General features: G+C 46.1%; 2 protein-coding genes across 2 annotated transcripts in view; one reads left to right on the top strand and one right to left on the bottom strand.

Annotated features, from left to right (window-relative positions):
- Positions 1-20,001, top strand: part of kbtbd12 (kelch repeat and BTB (POZ) domain containing 12) — a 109,889-nt gene that overhangs the window by 15,751 nt on the left and 74,137 nt on the right. Inside the window, exon 2 of the mRNA XM_060835061.1 lies at positions 14,840-14,913. The gene's annotated coding sequence lies outside the window, so the exon portion shown is untranslated. The remainder of the gene's footprint in view (positions 1-14,839; positions 14,914-20,001) is intronic.
- LOC132822448 (monoglyceride lipase-like) overlaps positions 1-20,001 on the bottom strand; it is a 69,706-nt gene that overhangs the window by 27,809 nt on the left and 21,896 nt on the right. The window contains exons 3-4 of the mRNA XM_060835825.1: positions 9,798-9,934; positions 2,772-2,882 (exon numbers count right to left, since the gene is read on the bottom strand). Of these exons, the coding sequence (XP_060691808.1) occupies positions 2,772-2,882; positions 9,798-9,934 (248 nt within the window). The remainder of the gene's footprint in view (positions 1-2,771; positions 2,883-9,797; positions 9,935-20,001) is intronic.

Below are 20,001 nucleotides of genomic sequence, written 5' to 3'. Positions count from 1 at the left end.
TCAGGTAGGACCTGGGCTTCATGGCTCAGAGGTAGGGATGTTACCACCAAACCACAAGAACCCTTTTGCCCATTTGTATTAAAAGTGTGTGTGTGTGTTTGGTGGGGTAGAGGTGATGAAATCACAACCCCTACTAGAGAGATGACCCGGTTCATCACGCACCAATCAGCTCTCTAAGAGATGGCAGGTAGATGGGTTTCTAAGCCTATCACAGGCCTCAACACTGGGATGAGAGACTAATCAGAGATTGGCAGCTACTTGGTCCTAAAGGTGGCAGATCAAACTCTACACCCCCCGCCCCCACTCCCCCTCCCTCCTCAGAGAATCCAGAAAAGGTAAGTTTGGTTTTCCTTCTTTTTATGAGCTGAGTATTACCGGAACAGGGGTCAGGGGGTGGTATCAGATACAAGAGCAGGTATGTCACCCTCTGGATCTCCCAGGTATGATTCTAACTACCTCAGATTGGGGCAACTGAAGTCTCCCATCCCTCCCTCAGCTCAGCCTGGTTCCCCATGACAACCACCTTTCTCACCTGCTGGGAAGTTAGGAAATCGGAAGGATGGCAAGTCCAGGCCCTAAAGGAGCCATTATCGACCAATGGAAGGCATCAACTGGTGGTCCACAGATCCTCTCGCCCAGAACTTGATGGGTGAGAAAAGGAGGAACTACTTGCTGGTGAGTTCTGTTTCTTGCCACCTCCAGGGAGGGGACACCTCCGGCCTCATTCCATTTGTGGAGTCGGGGTTTGGTGGCGGGCGTGCACTGGGTGAAATTAATGTTGTAACCGGGCAAGTCGCCAAGGCAATGACATCAGCAGCTCACGATTGCAAAGGGAGGTCTGAATTCCATACTCTGGGTGGAGAGTCAGGAGTGAGGGCAGGTAGCTCTAAGACTAAGACAAGGCTCACTCTCTGGATGTTTACAATCTCTCATGCCAATTGGAAGAGGAATTTCCTCCCAGCACGCTGACCCACATTTCTCCCTCAAACATGACCCTGGCTCTAATTTATTTGACTCTTTGTGATTATTAATGGCCCTAACTAACAGATGGAAGGCATTATTTCTCACTCATGAGAGCCACTAATTTTTTTATTCATTCATGGGAGGTGGGTGTCACTGGCTAGGCCCAGCATTTATTGCCCATCCCAAATTGCCCAGAGGGTTAAGAGTCAACCACATTGCTGTGGGTCTGGAGTCACATGTAGGCCACACCAGGTAAGGATGGCAGTTTCCTTCCCTGAAGGACATTAGGGATCCAGTTGGGTTTTTCCCAAATATTGGCAATGGATTCATTGTCATCACTAGACTTTTAATTCCAGATTTTTATTGAATTTAAATTCCACCATCTGCCGTGGTGGGATTTGAACCCAGGTCCACAGAACATTGCCTGGCGGGGGAGGCAGTTCTGAATTAACATCCAATGATAGGACCACTAGGCCATCACCTCCCTGTAACGCTGCTTGTAAGACTTACCAAATTAATTAATCATTAAATTCCAACATGAAATAAGTCAAATGGACAGGCTAGCGAATCCAAGAGTGGAGATCCATAATTCAGACAGCGAGAGTTCAAATCCCACAGTGACAGTCTGAAAGTTGCAATTTGTATTTTCAAGGTGCAGACATCCTTGGCCAGGCTGGGGAGATTCCCTATAGTGTGGAAACAGGCTATTTGGCCCATCAAGTCCACAGCAACCCACCCAGACCCATTTCCCTCTAACTAATACACCTAACAATTTAGCATCACCAATTCACCTGACCTGCACATCTTTACATTGTGGGAGGAAGACAGAGGAGACCCACACAGGCACGGGGAGAGTGTGCGAACTCCACACAGACAGGTGCCTGAGGCTGGAATTGAACCCAGATCCCTGGTGCTGTGAGGTTGTAATGTTTACCACTGAGTGTCCGGGATGACCTGGGATGGTCTCTGAATGGACTGAGAAGGACACAAAGCCTTACCTGGGCTTCATCGAGAGTTCGGGCAGGGCTTAAGGTAAAAAGGAAAATTGATTCCTTGCTTTCCCTAAGGGCCTCTTTAATAACCAAGCAGTGGCCTTCATAGTAGCTTGTCCTCAGAGAGCTCTGCTTTGGTCTCAGACACTTATAATCCCTACAGTGTGGAAACAGGCCCTTTGGCCCAACCAGTCCACACCGACCCTTCAAAGAGTAACCCACCCAGACCCATTCCCCTACATTTACCCCTGAGTGATGCTCCTAACCTACGCACCACTGAACACTATGGGCATTTTAGCACAGCCAATCCACCTAACCTGCACATCTTTGGCTGTGGGAGGAAATCAGAGCACCCGGAGGAACGTGCAAACTCCACACAGACAGTCACTCAAGGCTGGAATTGAACCTGGGACCTTGGTGCTGTAAGGCAACAGTGCTAACCACTGAGCACCGTGCCACCCGGGCACTTGGCTGGCAGCTTGAATTAAATTACCATTGACTGGACTGACCCCTGGGGGAAAAGAGAAGAATTCACACCCATTCCACCTGATTCCTACATGCTCTTAGAGACCGGATCCTCCTGGATTCCCAAACATCGAATCCCACCAATAATCCGGACGTTCCTTGGAAATGGGGATTGACTGTAAGATGTAAGAGCTGAAGTAGGCCATTCGGCCCCAACAGGCCTGCTCTGCCATTCAACAACATAATGGTTAGAAGTTGGTGTGAAGAGATTTGAGGGGGAGGGGTGGACAGTGGTGGGAAAGGGGGGGAAGGTGGTGATAGGATGGGATTCCTTCCATGTATTTCTGTTACCCTCGCTGGTGTTGCTGACTCAGGGTTCAATATAACCAGCGGCGCGATAAAAATCACCCCAGCGATGTACTTCTGTCTCTCGTTTGCGACAGAGATTGCGATGGTCCCGCCCTGAAATGCAAGAGGAGGCAGGATTACAACAACAACTCCATTTGGCAAAGTTACCACAGTAGCTCACTCGGTGCAGGTGCTACCCAATGCAGTCAGAGTCCACACAACTGGAAGTGCCCGGCTCTGGTTCCTAGCCTGTACTGGGACAACCTTCACCAAGACGGTTGGGGGGGAATGGGGTTTATTCACCTTATTGGCTGTGAAAAAGGAGCAAGAGAGCATCAGGAGCCATTTTCACACCCCGTCCAGTTATCCTCTCACTATAGCAACAACATGCATTTACTTAGCACCTTTAGTGCCTTGTTTTTATGTCACTGGCTGAGCAAACATTTATTGCCTTAATTGGCCTGGTGAAGGGCTGCCTTCTTGAGCTGTTGTAGTTCTTTCAGGTGTAGGGCCACTCACAATAAATGTTGGGAAGGATCTTGACCCTGAAGGAATGGAGATAAGCCACGATGATGAGTGGATTGGAGGAGCAATTGTAAGAGGTGGTGGTGTTCCCATGTATCTGCTGCCCTTGTCCTTCTAGATGGAAGTGGTTATGGGTTTGGAAGGTGCTGTCTGAGGATCTTTAGTGAACTTCTGCAAGGCATCTTATAGATAGTAACACGCTGCTGCTACTGAGCGTTGGTGGTGGAGGGAGTGGATGTTTCTGGATGTGATGCCAATCAAATATGCTGCTTTGCCCTGGATGATGTCAAGCTTCTTGAGTGTTGTTATGGTAAATGTAGCAAACTGTCCCAAAACAGCTTGGTCTAATTAAACCTGGCAGGAGCATTATCAGATACAATCTGATTGATAGGTGTGTGAGGGCGCAGTATTGGATATTAGGGTTTGGGTGTCAGGGTGGGTCAGAGGGACTGTGCTGCACTGAACATGACTGGTTGATATTGCCATGGGTTGACATTCTTTCAGACTGAATGATCATTTTGGTGTTGGTAATACGGTGGGCAGATTTCTCCATTAATGGCTGTTGAGACCTCTCTTGCATGTTGGAGATGCTCTGGTTTAGACAATCGTGCCGGAATATTCCCACTGTTTTCCCGGCCGAGCCAAAATAATGCTGGAGGGACTGAAGCCAGAGGTGCTGCCCGAGCCCAGCACCCACCATTTCTGTCGTGGTTGCGAAAGGGTTTGGGATTCCAGTTGAACTTTGGACATTCCTGTTACATGGAAAGAAATCTATCATCCTTACCTAGTTGACATGTGACTCCAAACCCACAGTGATCTGGATGGTTCTCAACTACCCTCTGAAATGGCAAACCACTCAGTTGGATAAAATTCTTACAAGGGCTCAACAAAGTAATGAAATAGGACAGACTGCATGGCATCGACTGAAACAGGTGGACTGTAGCGGTTCAAGAAGGCAGCTCACCTCCACCTTCTGGAGGACAACCAGGGATGGGCAATATATGCTGACCCAGCCACTGTTTCATGAAGGTGGTTTACATAGAACATAGAACGTTACAGTGCAGTACAGGCCCTTCAGCCCTCGATGTTGCACTGACCTGTGGAACTAATCTGAAGCCCATCTAATCTACACTATTCCATACTCATCACTATGTTTACCCAATGACCATTGAATAGCCCTTAATGTCAGTGAGCCTATAACTGTTGCAGGCAGGCCTCCCTACTACTCTCTGAGTAAAGAAACTACCTCTGACATCTGTCCTATATCTATCACCCCTCAATTTAAAGCTATGTCCCCTCGTGCTAGCCATCACCATCTGAGGAAAAAGGCTCTCACTGTCCACTCTATCTAATCCTCTGATTATCTTGTATGTCTCAATTTGTTATGATTCAGTGCGGTATCACCCTGGATGTCATGCCCCATCATTCACAGAGACGTCACAAAAGATAAAGATTTCTATAATAACGCAACATTCCTCAACTATCAGGCCCAGGTTGAAAGAAAGTTGAACAAGAATAGTGATAAGTAATTTAGCTTCTACAGGTAAACAGTTGTAAACTGTTGGCTTATAATTGCCTTTTTGTCATTCACTGGTGGGGTGTGGGCCTCACTGGCTGGGTCAGCATTTATTGCCCATCCCTAGTTGCCCTTCAGAAGGTGGGGGTGAGTTGCTTTCTTGAACTACTGCAGTCCATGTATTCAGGTGCTTAGGTCTATGCCAGGCGGTCTGTCCGGTTTCATTACTTTGTTGAGCCCTTGTAAGAATTTCATACAACTGAGTGGCTTGCCATGTCACTTCAGAGAGTAGTTGAGAACCAGCCACTTCGGTGTGGGTCTGGAATCAGATGTAGGTCAGATAAGGTGAGGATGATAGATTTCCATCCCTGAAGAACATTAGTGAGTCAGATGGGTTTTTCTAACAATGGTTTCATGCTTTTTTTTTCAATTGAATTCAAATTCCACCATCTGCCAAGGTGGGATTTGAACCCAGGTCCTCTTTAGCTGAGTTTCTGGATTAATATTCTAGTGATTATACCACTAGCCCATCACCTCCCCATTTCTAATTACTATAACAACTAGTAATCCCCTTGTAAACTTCCTCTTACACAGACAAACACACAGAGTAAAATAGGTTATGGGCAGAGGGGAGGAACTGGAAAGGATGTTCAGTAATCATTGTTCCCAGATTCTGTTGTTGAGATGATCTTTATGACTCATCTGCTGGCCAGCAACAGACTTCAGTCACCTTTCTCCAGATGCTGTCACAGGTTGGTAAGACATAAAAGGTGACCAGTTCACTCATAAAAATTCTCTGAGTGGTGTACTTTAGTTTTACAGTGGGTTTTGACTGCAGAGAACAGACAGACTGCTCCCTTGCTGGGGAAGAACTGAACACATCTGTGTCCTTCTCGCTCTCTTTCTCTCTCCCTCTCTCTGTAATTTGTTCCGGGCTCCAAACTGCTCAGTTACCTGAGAACAATCACACAGTTGTTGTCAGGTCTCTCTCGTCAATAACTGGTTGCTAGTTGGGGATTGGTTAGCTCAGTTGCCTGAATGGCTGATTTATGACACAGAATGATGCCAACAATTCCCATGCCGGCTGCTGTTATAGAGTCATAGAGATGTACAGCATGGAAACAGACCCTTCGGTCCAACTCGCCCATGCTAACCAGATATCCTAAATTAATCTAGTCTCATATGCCAGCATGTGACCCATATCTCTTTAAACTCTTCCTATACATATACCCATCCAGATGGCTTTCAAATGGTACCAGCCTCCACCACTTCCTCTGGCAGCTCATTCCATTCATACACCACCCTCTATGTGAAAAAACTGCCCCTTAGGTCCCTTTTAAATTTTTCCCTGTCACCTTAAACCTATGCCCTCCAGTTTTGGACTCTAGTTCTCCTGGGAAAAGACCTTGATTCTTCACCCTATCCATGCCCCTCATGATTTTATAAGCCTCTATAAGGTCACCCCTCAGCCTCCGATGCTCCAGGGAAAACAGCCCCAGCCTATTCAGCCTCTCCCTATAGCTCAAATCCTCCAACCCTGGCAACATCCTTATAGATCTTTTCTGAACTCTTTCAAGTTTCACAACATCCTTCAGATAGACCAGAATTGAACCAAAAGTTACCCTGAAGGACTCTCCTACTCAATCTTTCCCCTCAACTGAGGTGTGGTCACCCTCAGGTTAAACCTCCACTAGTCATCTCTCTCTCGAATGAGAGAGCAGCGCTATGGTCTGGCAAGACTATAGTGACCTTATTTTACTTACTAACCCACAGACCAATTAACTACTTGGTCTTCTTAACATCTGTTGTTCAACCTTCAATTACTATTGGGTGGCATAGTGGCTCAGTGGTCACCATTGCTGCCTCACAGCACCAGGGGTCCCAGATTTGATTCCAGCCTCGGATGCTCCAGTTTCCTCCCACAGTCCAAAGATGTGCAGGTTAGATGAATTGGCCATACTAAATTGCCCATAATATCCAGGGATGTGTAGGTGAGGTGCATTAGACTGGGAAATGTAGGTCTGGGTGGGTTACTCTATGGAGGGTCGGTGTGGACTCGTTGGGCCTAATTGCCTATTTCCACACTATAGGGATTCGATTATCTACTCTCTGTCCAAGCCGTTGTTTATGGTATATGCTTGCTATAGATATCATCTCACTTGTTTTTCAAAACTGCAGGTCCTTTTCAAATACATTGAGTTTAAAATGGCTCTTTCTCAGTTCACAATTTTTAAAAACACTAAATAAATACATTGAGACAATTCTTAGCTTCTCATGGGGAGCTCCCTCCAATCTGATTGGATCACCAGGCTGGAGTGGAGTGGGAATTCAATGTCCTTTATGAAAGGTCCAATGTCCGTTGGGTGTGTTGGAAGTAGACAGGAAAACGTATAAAAAGTGGATTAGCTCACTTGGATTATCAGGAAGTTGTCAAGGAATATAAATACCATGTCAAGTAAAAAGTGTCTGCTGTGTTAAAAAGGTAGTCCTTGCTGGTTTGCTCCATTTGCTGACATCAGCCTGAGGGTTAGTGTTATAGGATTACAGTGATTTTTCATTTTCACAGTAAAATGTCTGTCAGTTCACTGCTTTATTAAGTGCTTATAAAGTCTTCGAAATGGGACGATGAATACAAATCAGGAGAGGCGATGGCCTAGTGGTATTATTGTTGGATTGTTAATCCAGAGACCCAGATGACATTCTGTAAACCCAGGTTCAAATCCTGCCAGGGCAGATGGTGGAATTTGAATTCAATAAATATCTGGAATTAAGAGTCTAATGATGATGAGTGATTGTTAGGAAAACCCATCTGGTTCACTAATGTCCTTCAGGGAAGGAAATGCCATCCTTACCTAGTCTGGCCTACATGTGACTCCAGACCCACAGCAATGTGGTTGACTCTTAACTGCCCTCTGGGGCAATTAGGGATGGGTAATAAATGCTGGGCCTAGACAGCAATGCCCTTATTCTCTGCACGAATAAAAACAAAGTGCCTGTTTTTTTTATGATTAGAGGAAGCTAAAGGTAGTAAATGAGTTTTTGTCAATGAAAGTTTGTTTTAAACAGTGGATTCATCAACAGACACAAGAACACTGTTTAATCTCAGCATGAGCCCTGGGCCTGTCCGGTAGACATGGAGGCAGTCTGTGGGTAAGGCTCGCCTCAGTACGATGGCACTTTGTCACGGCTGTGAAATGAAAAGATTAAAGTGGAAGAACAGAGTGCACCCCTCAACTCCCACGCGCCTGCCACACTCCCTCCCCCTGCACTCACTCCTCATGCCCCATCCACATTCGCAGTCCGTTGTACAAGGGTTTAAGAGTCTGAAAGAGTTAATGCTGAGGATGGGTTTCAGCACCACCGACTTTGGCAATGTCATACGTATCAATGGGCAGTACAGCCTGAAACCAGCTCTTGTGCTCAACACAAAAGTGTTTATGACAAGTTAGTGACTAGTTACGGGTTACGTTGACCTGAAATGCATTCCAGAGAGTTTGATCAGGTTCAGGCATGACTTGCTGCCCAGAAATCCTAAGCAGTTTTTCTCCTGAACACATACGGTACGATCACAGTGGGCAGTGCATAAAGTACTTTTCATGATTAACCCTTTACACAGCACAATCTTGCTCCAATGTCACCTGAACCCTCAATGCTCTTACTTACTTCCATTCCCGTTTACAGCTCCAATACTCACTGAACACCAACTCATACCAACTAATACCCCTCTCCCCCCAACCAGACTCTTCTGCCGCCATCATCCCTCGACCTTTGCTCCGCATGCCGTTGGGAGAAAGTGAGGACTGCAGATGCTGGAGATCCAAATCGAGAGTGTGGCGCTGGAAAAGCACATCAGGTCAGGCAGCATCCGAGGAGCAGGAGAATCAACGTTTTGGGCATGAGCCCTTCGTCAGGGAGGGGGTGAAAGGCTAATGCCCGAAACATTGACTCTCCTGCTCTTCAGATGCTGTCTGGCCTGTTGTGTGCTCCTCATCCAGGATGTTGCCTGGGCTGGACGGTTCCAGTTATGAAGAGAGATTGGACAGACTGGGCTTGTTTCCCTTGGAGCAGAGGATGGATAAAATTATGAGGTAGACACACAGGAGGCTGGAAGAACGCAGAAGCCAGACAGCGGAGAAATCAACATTTCGGGCGTACCCCTTCTGGGTAGAGATAGGAGGGAACTTTCCCCTTTTTTTTATTCATTCACAGGATGTAGGCGGCGCTGGCTGAGCCAGCATTGATTGCCCAGAGGGTGGTGAAGAGTCAACCATGTTGCTGTGGGTTTTGAGTCACATGTAGGCCAGACCAGGTCCTTACCTGGTAGATTTCCTTCCCTAAAGGACATCATTAGACTCTTAGTCCGAGATTTTACTAAGTTCAAATTCGACCATTTGCCGTGGCGGGATTTGAACCCAGGTGCCCAGGACATTACCTGGGTCTGCAGATTAACAAGCCCAGCAATAATACCATCACCTTCCCTGATGGAGGGATGAATGAGCAGGGATGGTGGATTAAGGGTAAGGGGCATGAGATCTGGAACTCACTGCCTTGGAAGGGTGGGACAGGCAGAGACCTTCATCACCTTGAAGAAGGATTTAGATGTGCACTTAAAATGCCAACTCTATGGGCCAAGTGCTGGGAAATGGGATTAGTGTCACTCGGTGGTTATTTCTGACCAAATCAGAGGTGCCATGACACCAGGTTATAGTCCAACAGGTTCACTTGAAATCACAAGCTTTCGAAGCACTGCTCCTCCATCAGGTGAAGTGAAAATAAACCTGTTGGATTATAACCTGGCGTCGTGTGACTTCTGACTTTGTCCATTCCAGTCCAACACCGGCACCTCCACATCACAATGTTTGACCAGCACGGACTGAATGGGCCGAAGGGCCTTTCCATGTGCTGTAGGTCTCTGGGACCCCACCCCACATGTTGAATTTGTGCTTCTGATTGCTGAGTCTGAATTGTTTGTTGTTCCGTTCACTCACCATGGCGTGTGCAAAGATGAAGACCTTTAGGTTCGGGAAACGGCTCGTCATCATGTCGAAGTGCTGCAGGGAGTCCCGAATGTAGTCTCTGAAACTGGACACATACATGCGCCTGCCTTCACTCTGCCCGTGGCCAACTGTGCAAGGTTGGGGGGGGAGGGGGGAAGCAGAGACAACGGCTTATAGGAAAGGTACAAATGAATGGGGTGCTCCAACCAACCCTCAGTAAGGTGTTACAGACCAGGAGGGTACACAGTTCACTCTTGTTTGGGTGGGGTAGTCTCGGAGGGAGGGAGGGAGGGAGGCAGCTGAGGCCACCTGGGTGATCCTTCAGACTTCAGGGTAACCAGATTGGTCAGTGGATCAATAATCTGCTATCGCTACACCTCCAGCTCCCTCCCAACCGGTCCCTCACAACCACTGCATGTGAAGATACTGGAAGAGTTAACTTGTGCCAATGCAACGGTTCAGCATGATCCTAAAATAAACATTCACAAAACACTTCACGTTGTGTCTAATTACTTCAATCAAGCAACACTCAGGAAGAAAGATTTGCAAATTTAATACAGCACTTGCAGTACAAAGTTCAAGGTTCCAATGGAGTGCAGTGGTTCAAGAAGGCAGCTCACTACTGCCTCCTCAAGGGCAATTAGGGAATGGGAGACCAGGAACGCTGCATTCCTTCAATAAATTAAAACAAAGGCACTGTCACCTCAGGAATGTACGAGCCCACTTGATAGCCATTCATTTCTGTAGCACCTTTCTCAGCCCCCCGTTCATCCTAAAATGTTCCAAAATCATTAAAGGGAGATCTCTCTCGTCACAGAGGAAGTACAGCATCCACATCAGGCACAGGAAGCTCCCGCAAACGGTAACATGGGAATGACCAGGCAACCCGTTTTAATGCAAAAAGACCAGTTCTGAAAAAGGGTCACTGAACTTGAAACACCAGCTCTGCTTCTCTCTCTCTCTCTCTCTCTCTCCGCGGATGCTGCCAGACCTGCTGAGTTTCTCCAGCATTTCTTTATTTTCTTGCTTTGGATTCCCAGCATCTGCAATCCTTTGTTTTATATGAATCTGATTTTGGTGAAGTTGGTTAGAGTGAAATATTAGCCCCATAACATTAAGGAGTGCTTCTCTGTCCCTTACACCCAGCTCCCAGGTCAGGCTACAGCAGACACACTCAAATCCCAGGGTCATATCCCAGGGGACAGCGTGTGAAAAAAAAAAATCACAAATGAGGCCATTCAGCCCATCGATCCATCATTCAATAAGATCATGGCTGATCTGACTACAAACACAAATCTACATTAACTCCTCTCTTATACAACCTTCCACACCCCTCACTTAACAAGAATCTATCCAAATATCCAACACTTCTTTAAAAATATTCAAAAGCTCTGTTTCCATAACATGTGACCCTCTGATGGAAAAACAAGAATCAGAGCTGAGCCCTCTACTTTGTCATTTACATAAATGATTTGGATGCGAGCATAAGAGGTACAGTTAGTAAATTTGCAGATGACACCAAAATTGGAGGTGTAGTGGACAGCGAAGAGGGTTACCTCAGATTACAACAGGATCTGGACCAGATGGGCCAATGGGCTGAGAAGTGGCAGATGGAGTTTAATTCAGATAAATGTGAGATGCTGCATTTTGGGAAATCAAATCTTAGCAGGACTTATACAATTAATGGCAAGGTCCTAGGGAGTGTTACTGAACAAAGAGACCTTGGAGTGCAGGTTCATAGCTCCTTGAAAGTGGAGTCACAGGTAGATAGGATAGTGAAGAAGGCGTTTGGTATGCTTTCCTTTATTTGTCAGAGTATTAAGTACAGGAGTTGGGAGGTCACGTTGCGGCTGTACAGGACATTGGTTACGCCACTGTTGGAATATTGCGTGCAATTCTGGTCTCCTTCCTATCGGAAAGATGTTGTGAAACTTGAAAGGGTTCAGAAAAGATTTACAAGGATGTTGCCAGGGTTGGAGGATCTGTGCTACAGGGAGAGGCTGAACAGGCTGGGGCTGTTTTCCCTGGAGTGTCGGAGGCTGAGGGGTGATCTTATAGAGGTTTACAAAATTATGAGGGGCATGGATAGGATAAATAGACAAAGTCTTTTCCCTGGGGTCGGGGAGTCCAGAACCAGAGGGCATAGGTTTATGGTGAGAGGGGAAAGATATAAAAGAGACCTAAGGGGCAACTTTTTCACCCTGAGGATGGTACGTGTATGGAATGAGCTGCCAGAGGATGTGGTGGAGGCTGGTACAATTGCAACATTTAAGAGGCATTTAGATGGGTATATGAATAGGAAAGGTTTGGAGGGTTATGGGCTGGGTGCTGGCACGTGGGACTAGATTGGGTTGGGATATCTGGTCGGCATGGACGGGTTGGACCGAAGGGTCTGTTTCCATGCTGTACATCTCTATGACACTAATGTCATTTACAAAATGCTGTGCAAAGACTGTAACAAACTCTACATTGGACAAACAGGCAGAAAACTAGCCACCAGGATACATGAACATCAACTAGCCACAAAACAACATGACCCTCTCTCACTAGTATCTTCACATACAGTTAAGGAAGGACACCACTTCAACTGGGGCAACACATCCATCTTAGAACAAGCCAAATGGAGACATGCACGAGAATTCCTAGAAGCTTGGCATTCCAACTAGAACTCTATCAACAAACACTTGGATCCCATTTACCACCCCCTGAGAGAGAGAACATGAAATGACATCACCACAGGAAATGACGTCACCACAGGAAATGACATCACCAGCCCAAGGAAATCCAAACATATAAATAGAAAGCAGGAAACACCAACAGTGCTTCGTCCAGAGGCTCACTGAATATGTTACCTAGTAGGGTGATGAAACACCTGAAAATGAACCTTCCAGCTCAGTGAGCAAACCTACATCCAGAACCTCAACCTGAGCTACAAATCTTCTCAAAACTCACTGAGGGCAATTAGAAGTGAACCGCACTACTGTGGGTCTGGAGCAACTTGTAGCCCAGACCAGGTAAGGATGGCAGTTCTACTCCTAAAACGGCATTAATGAACCAAACAGGTTTCTCACCCAACAATCAGCAACGGCTTCATGAGACTCCTAATTCCATATTTTTATTAAAATAAAATTGCACAGTAGGATTTGAACCCACACATCTAGAACATTAGTTGGGTCTTTAGATTAATAGTCAAGTGATGACACCACTAGGTCATCACCTTGAAGCGCTCATGCCCAAAATGTCAATTCTCCTGCTCCTCGGATGCTGCCTGACCTGCTGTGCTTTTCCAGCGCCACACTCTCGACTCTGATCTCCAGTATCAGCAGTCCTCACTTTCTCCCACCATCTATACATATGTTACCCGATCCTGAAAAGGCTGCGGATGTAAATTCAATGATAACTTTCAGAGAATTGGAGCATATCATCTTATGGGGTTCAACCAAACATGAGGCAACCCTATAGGAAGATTCTCAGGCGTCCTGGAGAAGGACAGGTTAATGTGGGTGATGGTTTGGTGAATTGAAAACAGGGAAACTGAAAGTCCCATAAACAGAAGTTGCTGGAAGAGCTCAGCAGGTACAGCAGCATATGCGGAGAGAAATCAGAGTTCATGTTTCAGGTTGAGTGACCCTTCCTCAGAACGCTGAGGAAGCTGGAAGTTTACTGGTCAAGGGAAAGAGGAAAGAATTCCTAAATGGTAGCCATGTCTTGTTTATCAAATTGGGGTTGTCGGGGGTCTTGGGAGATGTTCTGGGCAGGCTCTGTGTAAGTGTGAGCAGCAGGATGGTGTGAGGCTATCACATGTACAGGTTTGGTCAACTTCTTCATCTGACAGGGGAGTGCACATGGAAGAAGAATAAACTGGTTTAAACGTACAGATTCTTTGAGGTAGCAGGTAGATAGAATAGTGAAGAAGGCGCTTGGTATGCTTTCCTTTATTGGTCAGAGTATTGAGTACAGGAGTTGGGAGGTCATGTTGCAGCTGTACAGGACATTGGTTAGGCGACTGTTGGAATATTGCATGCAATTCTGGTCTCCTTCCTATAGGAAAGATGTTGTGAAACTTGAACGGGTTCAGAAAAGATTTACAAGGATGTTGCCAGGGTTGGAGGGTTTGAGCTACAGGGAGAGGTTGAATAGGCTGGGGCTGTTTTCCCTGGAGCGTCGGAGGATGAGGGGGACCTTACAGAGGTTTATAAAGTCATGAGGGACGTGGATAGGATAAATATCTTCCCTTGGGTGGGGGAGTCCAGAACTCGAGGGCATAGGTTTATGGTGAGAGGGTAAAAATACAAAAGAGACTTAAGGAGTAACCTTTTCATGCAGAGGGTGGTACGTGTATGGAATGAGCTGCCAGAGGAAGTGGTGGAGGCTGGTACAATTGCAACATTTAAAAGGCATTTGGATGGGTATTTGAATAGAAAGGGTTTGGAGGGAAATGGGCTGGGTGCTGGCAGGTGAGACTAGATTGGGTTGGGATATCAGGTCAGCATGGACGAGTTGGACCGAAGGGTCTGTTTCTGTGCTGTACATCTCTATGATTCTCAGGATGTGACAGGGGAGGTATAGAAAGGTTACTTCCCCTTGAGGGAAAGTCTACAACCAGACAGCATCATCTTAGGGCAATGAGTTGCCTATTTAAGACAGAGATGGGAAGGAATTTCTTCTCTCAGAGGGGAGTGAATCTATGGAATTCTTTACAACAGAGGGCCGTTGAGTTTGGGTCATTGTAATAACTGCACAGACACTAGAATCCTGTCACCCTTTACTTACTTGTGCACAGTACACACTGGCTGCAAGGAGCCAGCTCAGAGTCGGTCCCTGAACGGAGGAGATTTCAAAACCCCTGTTTATAGTTAATCAGCCAAGACTTCCTGACTGGTCCAGGTTAACAACCCCAATCAATGACCTCATCGTCAATAGGATCCACCTGGTTCCAATTGCTATAGTCATGAAGTCTGTAAGGGTATCAATGGGCTATGGAAAAGGCAGGAAAATGGAACTGATGATTCTTTTTCCTTATTCATTCACAGGATGAGGGTATCGCTGGCTAGGCAGACCCATACCAGAGGGCAGTGGGTCTGGAGTCACATGTAGGCCCGACCAGGTAAGGGTGGCAGTTTCCTTCCCTAAAGGACATTAGAGAACCACATAGGTTATTCCCTAACAATGGATTCATAGAACATAGAACATAGAAGGATACAGCGCAGTACAGGCCCTTCGGCCCTCGATGTTGCGCCGACCGAGTCCTACCTAACCTATACTAGCCCAATAACTTCCAAATGCCTATCCAATGCCCGCTTAAATGAACATAAAGAAGGAGAGTTCACCACTGATACGGGCAGGGCATTCCATGAACTCACAACCCGCTGTGTGAAGAATCTACCCCTAACATCTGTCCTATACCTACCACCCCTTAATTTAAAGCTGTGTCCCCTAGTAACACCTGACTCCATTAGCGGTAAAAGGTTCTTAGTATCTACCCTATCTAAACCCCTAATCATCTTATACACTTCTATCAGATCTCCCCTAAACCTTCTCTTCTCCAATGAGAACAGCCCCAAGTGCCTCAGCCTTTCCTCATAAGATTTTCCTACCATTCCAGGCAACATCCTGGTAAACCTCCTCTGCACTCGTTCTAAAGCTTCCACATCCTTCCTATAGTATGGCGACCAAAACTGCACACAATACTCCAGATGAGGCCTCACCAGAGTCTTATACAACTGCAACATGACCTCAGGACTCCGGAACTCAATTCCTCTGCCAATAAAGCCCAGTACACCATATGCCTTCCTCACAGCACTATTTACCTGGGTGGCAACTTTCAGAGATCTGTGTACATAGACACCAAGATCCCTCTGCTCATCCACACTACCAAGTAGCCTACCATTAGCCCAGTAATCCATCATCTTGTTATTCCTACCAAAGTGAACGACTTCGCACTTAGCTACATTGAATTCCATTTGCCACATTTCCGCCCAGCTCTGCAACTTATCTATATCCCGCTGTAACCTACCACTTCCTTCCTCACTATCCACAACTCCACCGACTTTCGTGTCATCCGCAAACTTGCTTACCCAGCTTTCAAGTCCTTCCTCTAGATCATTTATAAAGATAACAAAAAGCAATGGTCCTAAAACAGATCCTTGTGGTACACCGCTAGTAACTGCGCTCCAAGATGAACATAATCCATCAACTACTACCCTCTGTCTCCTTCCAGCCAGCCAATTCCTAATCCAAACCTCTAATGTATCCTCAATGCCATACCTCCGAAGTTTTAGCATTAGCCTACCATGGGGAACCTTATCGAACGCCTTACTAAAATCCATATACACAACATCTACTGCTTTACCCTCATCCACTTCCATAGTCACCTTCTCAAAGAACTCAATAAGGTTTGTGAGGCACGACCTGCCCTTCACAAAACCATGCTGGCTATCCCTGATCACGTTATTCCTACCCAGATGTTCATAAATCTTATCCCTTACCATTCTCTCTAAGACTTTGCCCACCACTGAAGTCAGACTCACTGGCCTATAGTTACTAGGGCTATCCCTACTCCCTTTCTTGAACAATGGGACCACACTCGCTATCCTCCAGTCCTCTGGTACTATTCCCGTTGACAATGACGACATAAAAATCCAGGCCAATGGCTCTGCTATCTCCTCCCTAGCTTCCCATAGGATCCTGGGGTAAATGCCATCAGGCCCAGGAGACTTATCTATATTCATCCTTTCCAATATTCCCAAAACCTCTTCCCTGCATATTTCCAGGGCATCCATTCTAATTATTTGTGATTCCATATTCACATCAGCAACAGTGTCCTGTTCCTGAGTGAATACTGATGAAAAGTACTGATTTAATGTCTCTCCAATCTCCTCCACCTCCACACACAACTTCCCACTACTATCCTTGACTGGACCGATACCTACCCTAGTCATCCTTTTATTCTTGACATACCTATAGAAAGCCTTTGGGTTTTCCCTAATCCTACCAGCTAAAGACTTTTCATGTCCCCTTCTCGCTTCTCTTAGCTCCCTCTTTAGCTCCTTCCTGGCTACCTTATAACTCTCAATCGCCCCTACTGAACCTTCACGCCTCATCTTTACATATGCCGCCTTCTTCCCTTTCACAAGGGACTCCAATTCCTTACTAAACCACGGCTGCCTCACAAGGCCCTTTACACCATGCCTGACTGGTACATACCTATCGAGGACACGCAGTAGCTGCTCCTTGAACAATCCCCACATCTCATTAGTGTTCTTCTCTTGAAGCCTGTTTTTCCAATCCACACAACTAAGTCATGCCTCACTGCATCATAATTTCCCTGCCCCCAGCTATAGCTCTTGCCCTGCGGCACACGATTATCCCTCTCCATCACTAAAGTAAAAGTCACCGAGTTGTGGTCACTGTCCCCGAAGTGCTCACCTACCTCCAAGTCTAACACCTGGCCTGGTTCATTACCTAGAACCAAATCCAATATAGCCTCCCCTCTTGTTGGCCTGTCGACATATTGTGTCAGGAAACCCTCCTGCACACATTGTACAAACACCGACCCATCTAATGAACTCGAGCTATAGCTCTCCCAGTCAATATCTGGGAAGTTAAAGTCCCCCATAACAACCACCCTGCTACCTTCACTCTTTTCCTGAATCATCCTCGCAATATTATCCTCTACTTCTCTAGGACTATTAGGAGGCCTGTAGAAAACACCTAACAGGGTGACCTCACCTTTCCTATTTCTAACCTCAGCCCAAACTACCTCAGGTGGCAAGTCCTCTTCCATCGTCCATTCCACTGCTGTGATACTGTCTTTGACAAGTAATGCCACGCCTCCCCCTTTTTTACCCCCATGTCTGATCCTACTAAAACATTTGAACCCTGGAACGTGCAACAACCATTCTTGTCCCTGTTCTACCCACGTCTCTGTAATGGCCACAACATCGAAGTCCCAGGTACCAACCCACGCTGCAAGTTCACCTACCTTATTCCTTATACTTCTGGCATTGAAGTATACACACTTCATGGTCATTAGACTCTTGAATTCAAATTCTACCACCTGCAGAATTTGGGATTTGGACCCAGGTCCCCAGAACATTACCTGGATCTGAATAAACAGGCTATCAAAAGTGCCACTAGGCCTCCCGATTTGTTTAGCCAATCAGCCATGGTCTGATTGAATACCGGGGCAGACATGATGGGCTGAATGGCCCACTTCTGCTGCTAAATCTTATGAGAGATATACATTTGAAAAGGCAACATTTCCAGGACTGCATGTGGGAAAAGAGCAGAGAAATGGGACTAATTGGATAGATCTTTCAAGGAGCTAGAATTGTTGTGATGAACTGAATGTCCCCCTGCTGCGCTATACAATTCCATAAATGGACAGGGAGTTGGGGGCAGAGGGGATAGGTTGGGTGGGTAATTGTATCTCTGAATCCTTACAGAGGCCATTTTCTAAAAGGGATTAATTCCTTTTGGCCTCTGTTCTCCAAAACCCATCATTAACCTGGAACTGTGCTTCAAGTTATGTACACGATGGCTGGCAGACTGTTACTGAGGCCTCTGTACAGAATGCCTCTGCCAAGTTTGGAACAAAGTCGCGTTAGAGTCTTTTGTCTAACCTCAAATGAACAGGGTCCAGCAAGCAATTCCACCTCAGAACATAACCTTTTTACTCTCTGTGAAAATGGCTGGTACCAAAAAAAATAATGTAGCAGTTAAGTTTTATACAAGCAAATCCATCTTCCAAAAGAACAGTCTTCATCCATTCCGATGAACGAGAGATTATAATTATAAAAATTACAAAAGAACAAGATGGGAGGTGAGGAGATTTTGATTTTAAACTGATTGAGTTGTTGTGATGTGCTAAGTGCTGCCTGAAAGCACTTTCAAATGGAGTTTTCGAAAGAAAATCAGATGTGCACTTGAAAGGCAGGGATTTAAAGAATCCTGGAGTAACAGTGTGTGAGTGAGTGGTACTAATTATTCTCTGTTCTAAGATGTACAAATTTAGCTTCTCTGGTCTCTCCATACTTAGTGTAATCTTATGAATGAGGCTTTACAGAGTGTTTTCCAGTAAATTCCTGGCAACTGTTTCCAGGCAGATTAGGTTCATTGCTTCAGCGGATTCTGAACATGTCTTTGTTGAAGGACCCTTTTCAGAATGAATTAGCAATGACACAACCCATCTGAACTGTAAAACCATACAATACATGGAAGACAGAAGTGACACAGGGGTAGCAACAGTTTAATGGTGCTTATAAGGGAACAAGAGTATATGGGTCTGTTTGGTCTCCATAAGGCCATAAGATATAGGAGCTGAAATATTCCATTCAGCCCATCGAGTACAGAATACAGGGTTCAAGGCAGGATTCTTGGTAGTGTGGAGGAACAGAGGGATCTTGGGATTCATCTCCATAGATCCCTCAAAGTTGCTGCCCAAGTTGATAGCGTTGTTCAGAATGAGTATTGTGTGTTAGGTTTCATTCAACTCAAGGGGACTGAGTTTAAGAGCCGCAAGGTAAAGCTGCAGCTCTATCACGCCCTGGTTAGACCACACTTGGAATATTGTGTTCAGTTCTTGTAGCCTCATTAAAGGAAAAAATGTGGAAGCTTCCGAGAGGGTGCAGAGGAAATTTACCAGGATGCTGCCTGCACTGGAGGGCATGACCTTTGAAGAAAGGTTGAGGGAGCTAGGGCTTTTCTCATTGAGGTGAAGGATGACAGGTGACTTGACAGACATGTACAAGATGATGAGAGGCATAGATAGATTTGATAGACACAGACTTTTCCCCACGGCTGCAATGGCTGTCATAGAATCATAGAGTGATAAAGATGTGCAGCATGGAAACAGACCCTTTGGTCCAACCTGCCCATGCCGACCAGATATCCCAACCCAATCTAGTCCCACCTGCCAGCATCCAGCCCATATCCCACCAAACCCTTCCTATTCATATACCCATCCAAATGCCCCTTAAATGTTGTAATTGTACCAGCCTTCACCACATCCTCTGGCAGCTCATTCCATACACGTACCACACTCTGCATGAAAACGTTGCCCCTTAGGTCTCTTTTAAATCTTTCCCCTCTCACCATAAACCTATGCCCTCTAGTTCTGGACTCCCCCACCTCCATCCTGTGGGCGGCACGGTGGCACAGTGGTTAGCGCTGCTGCCTCACAGCGCCTGTAGAC

Source organism: Hemiscyllium ocellatum, chromosome 14 (genome assembly GCF_020745735.1).
Source record: "Hemiscyllium ocellatum isolate sHemOce1 chromosome 14, sHemOce1.pat.X.cur, whole genome shotgun sequence".
Taxonomy (NCBI): Eukaryota; Metazoa; Chordata; class Chondrichthyes; order Orectolobiformes; family Hemiscylliidae; genus Hemiscyllium; species Hemiscyllium ocellatum.
Note: the sequence above shows the minus strand (reverse complement) of the source record. Positions and strands in the feature narration are given on the sequence as shown.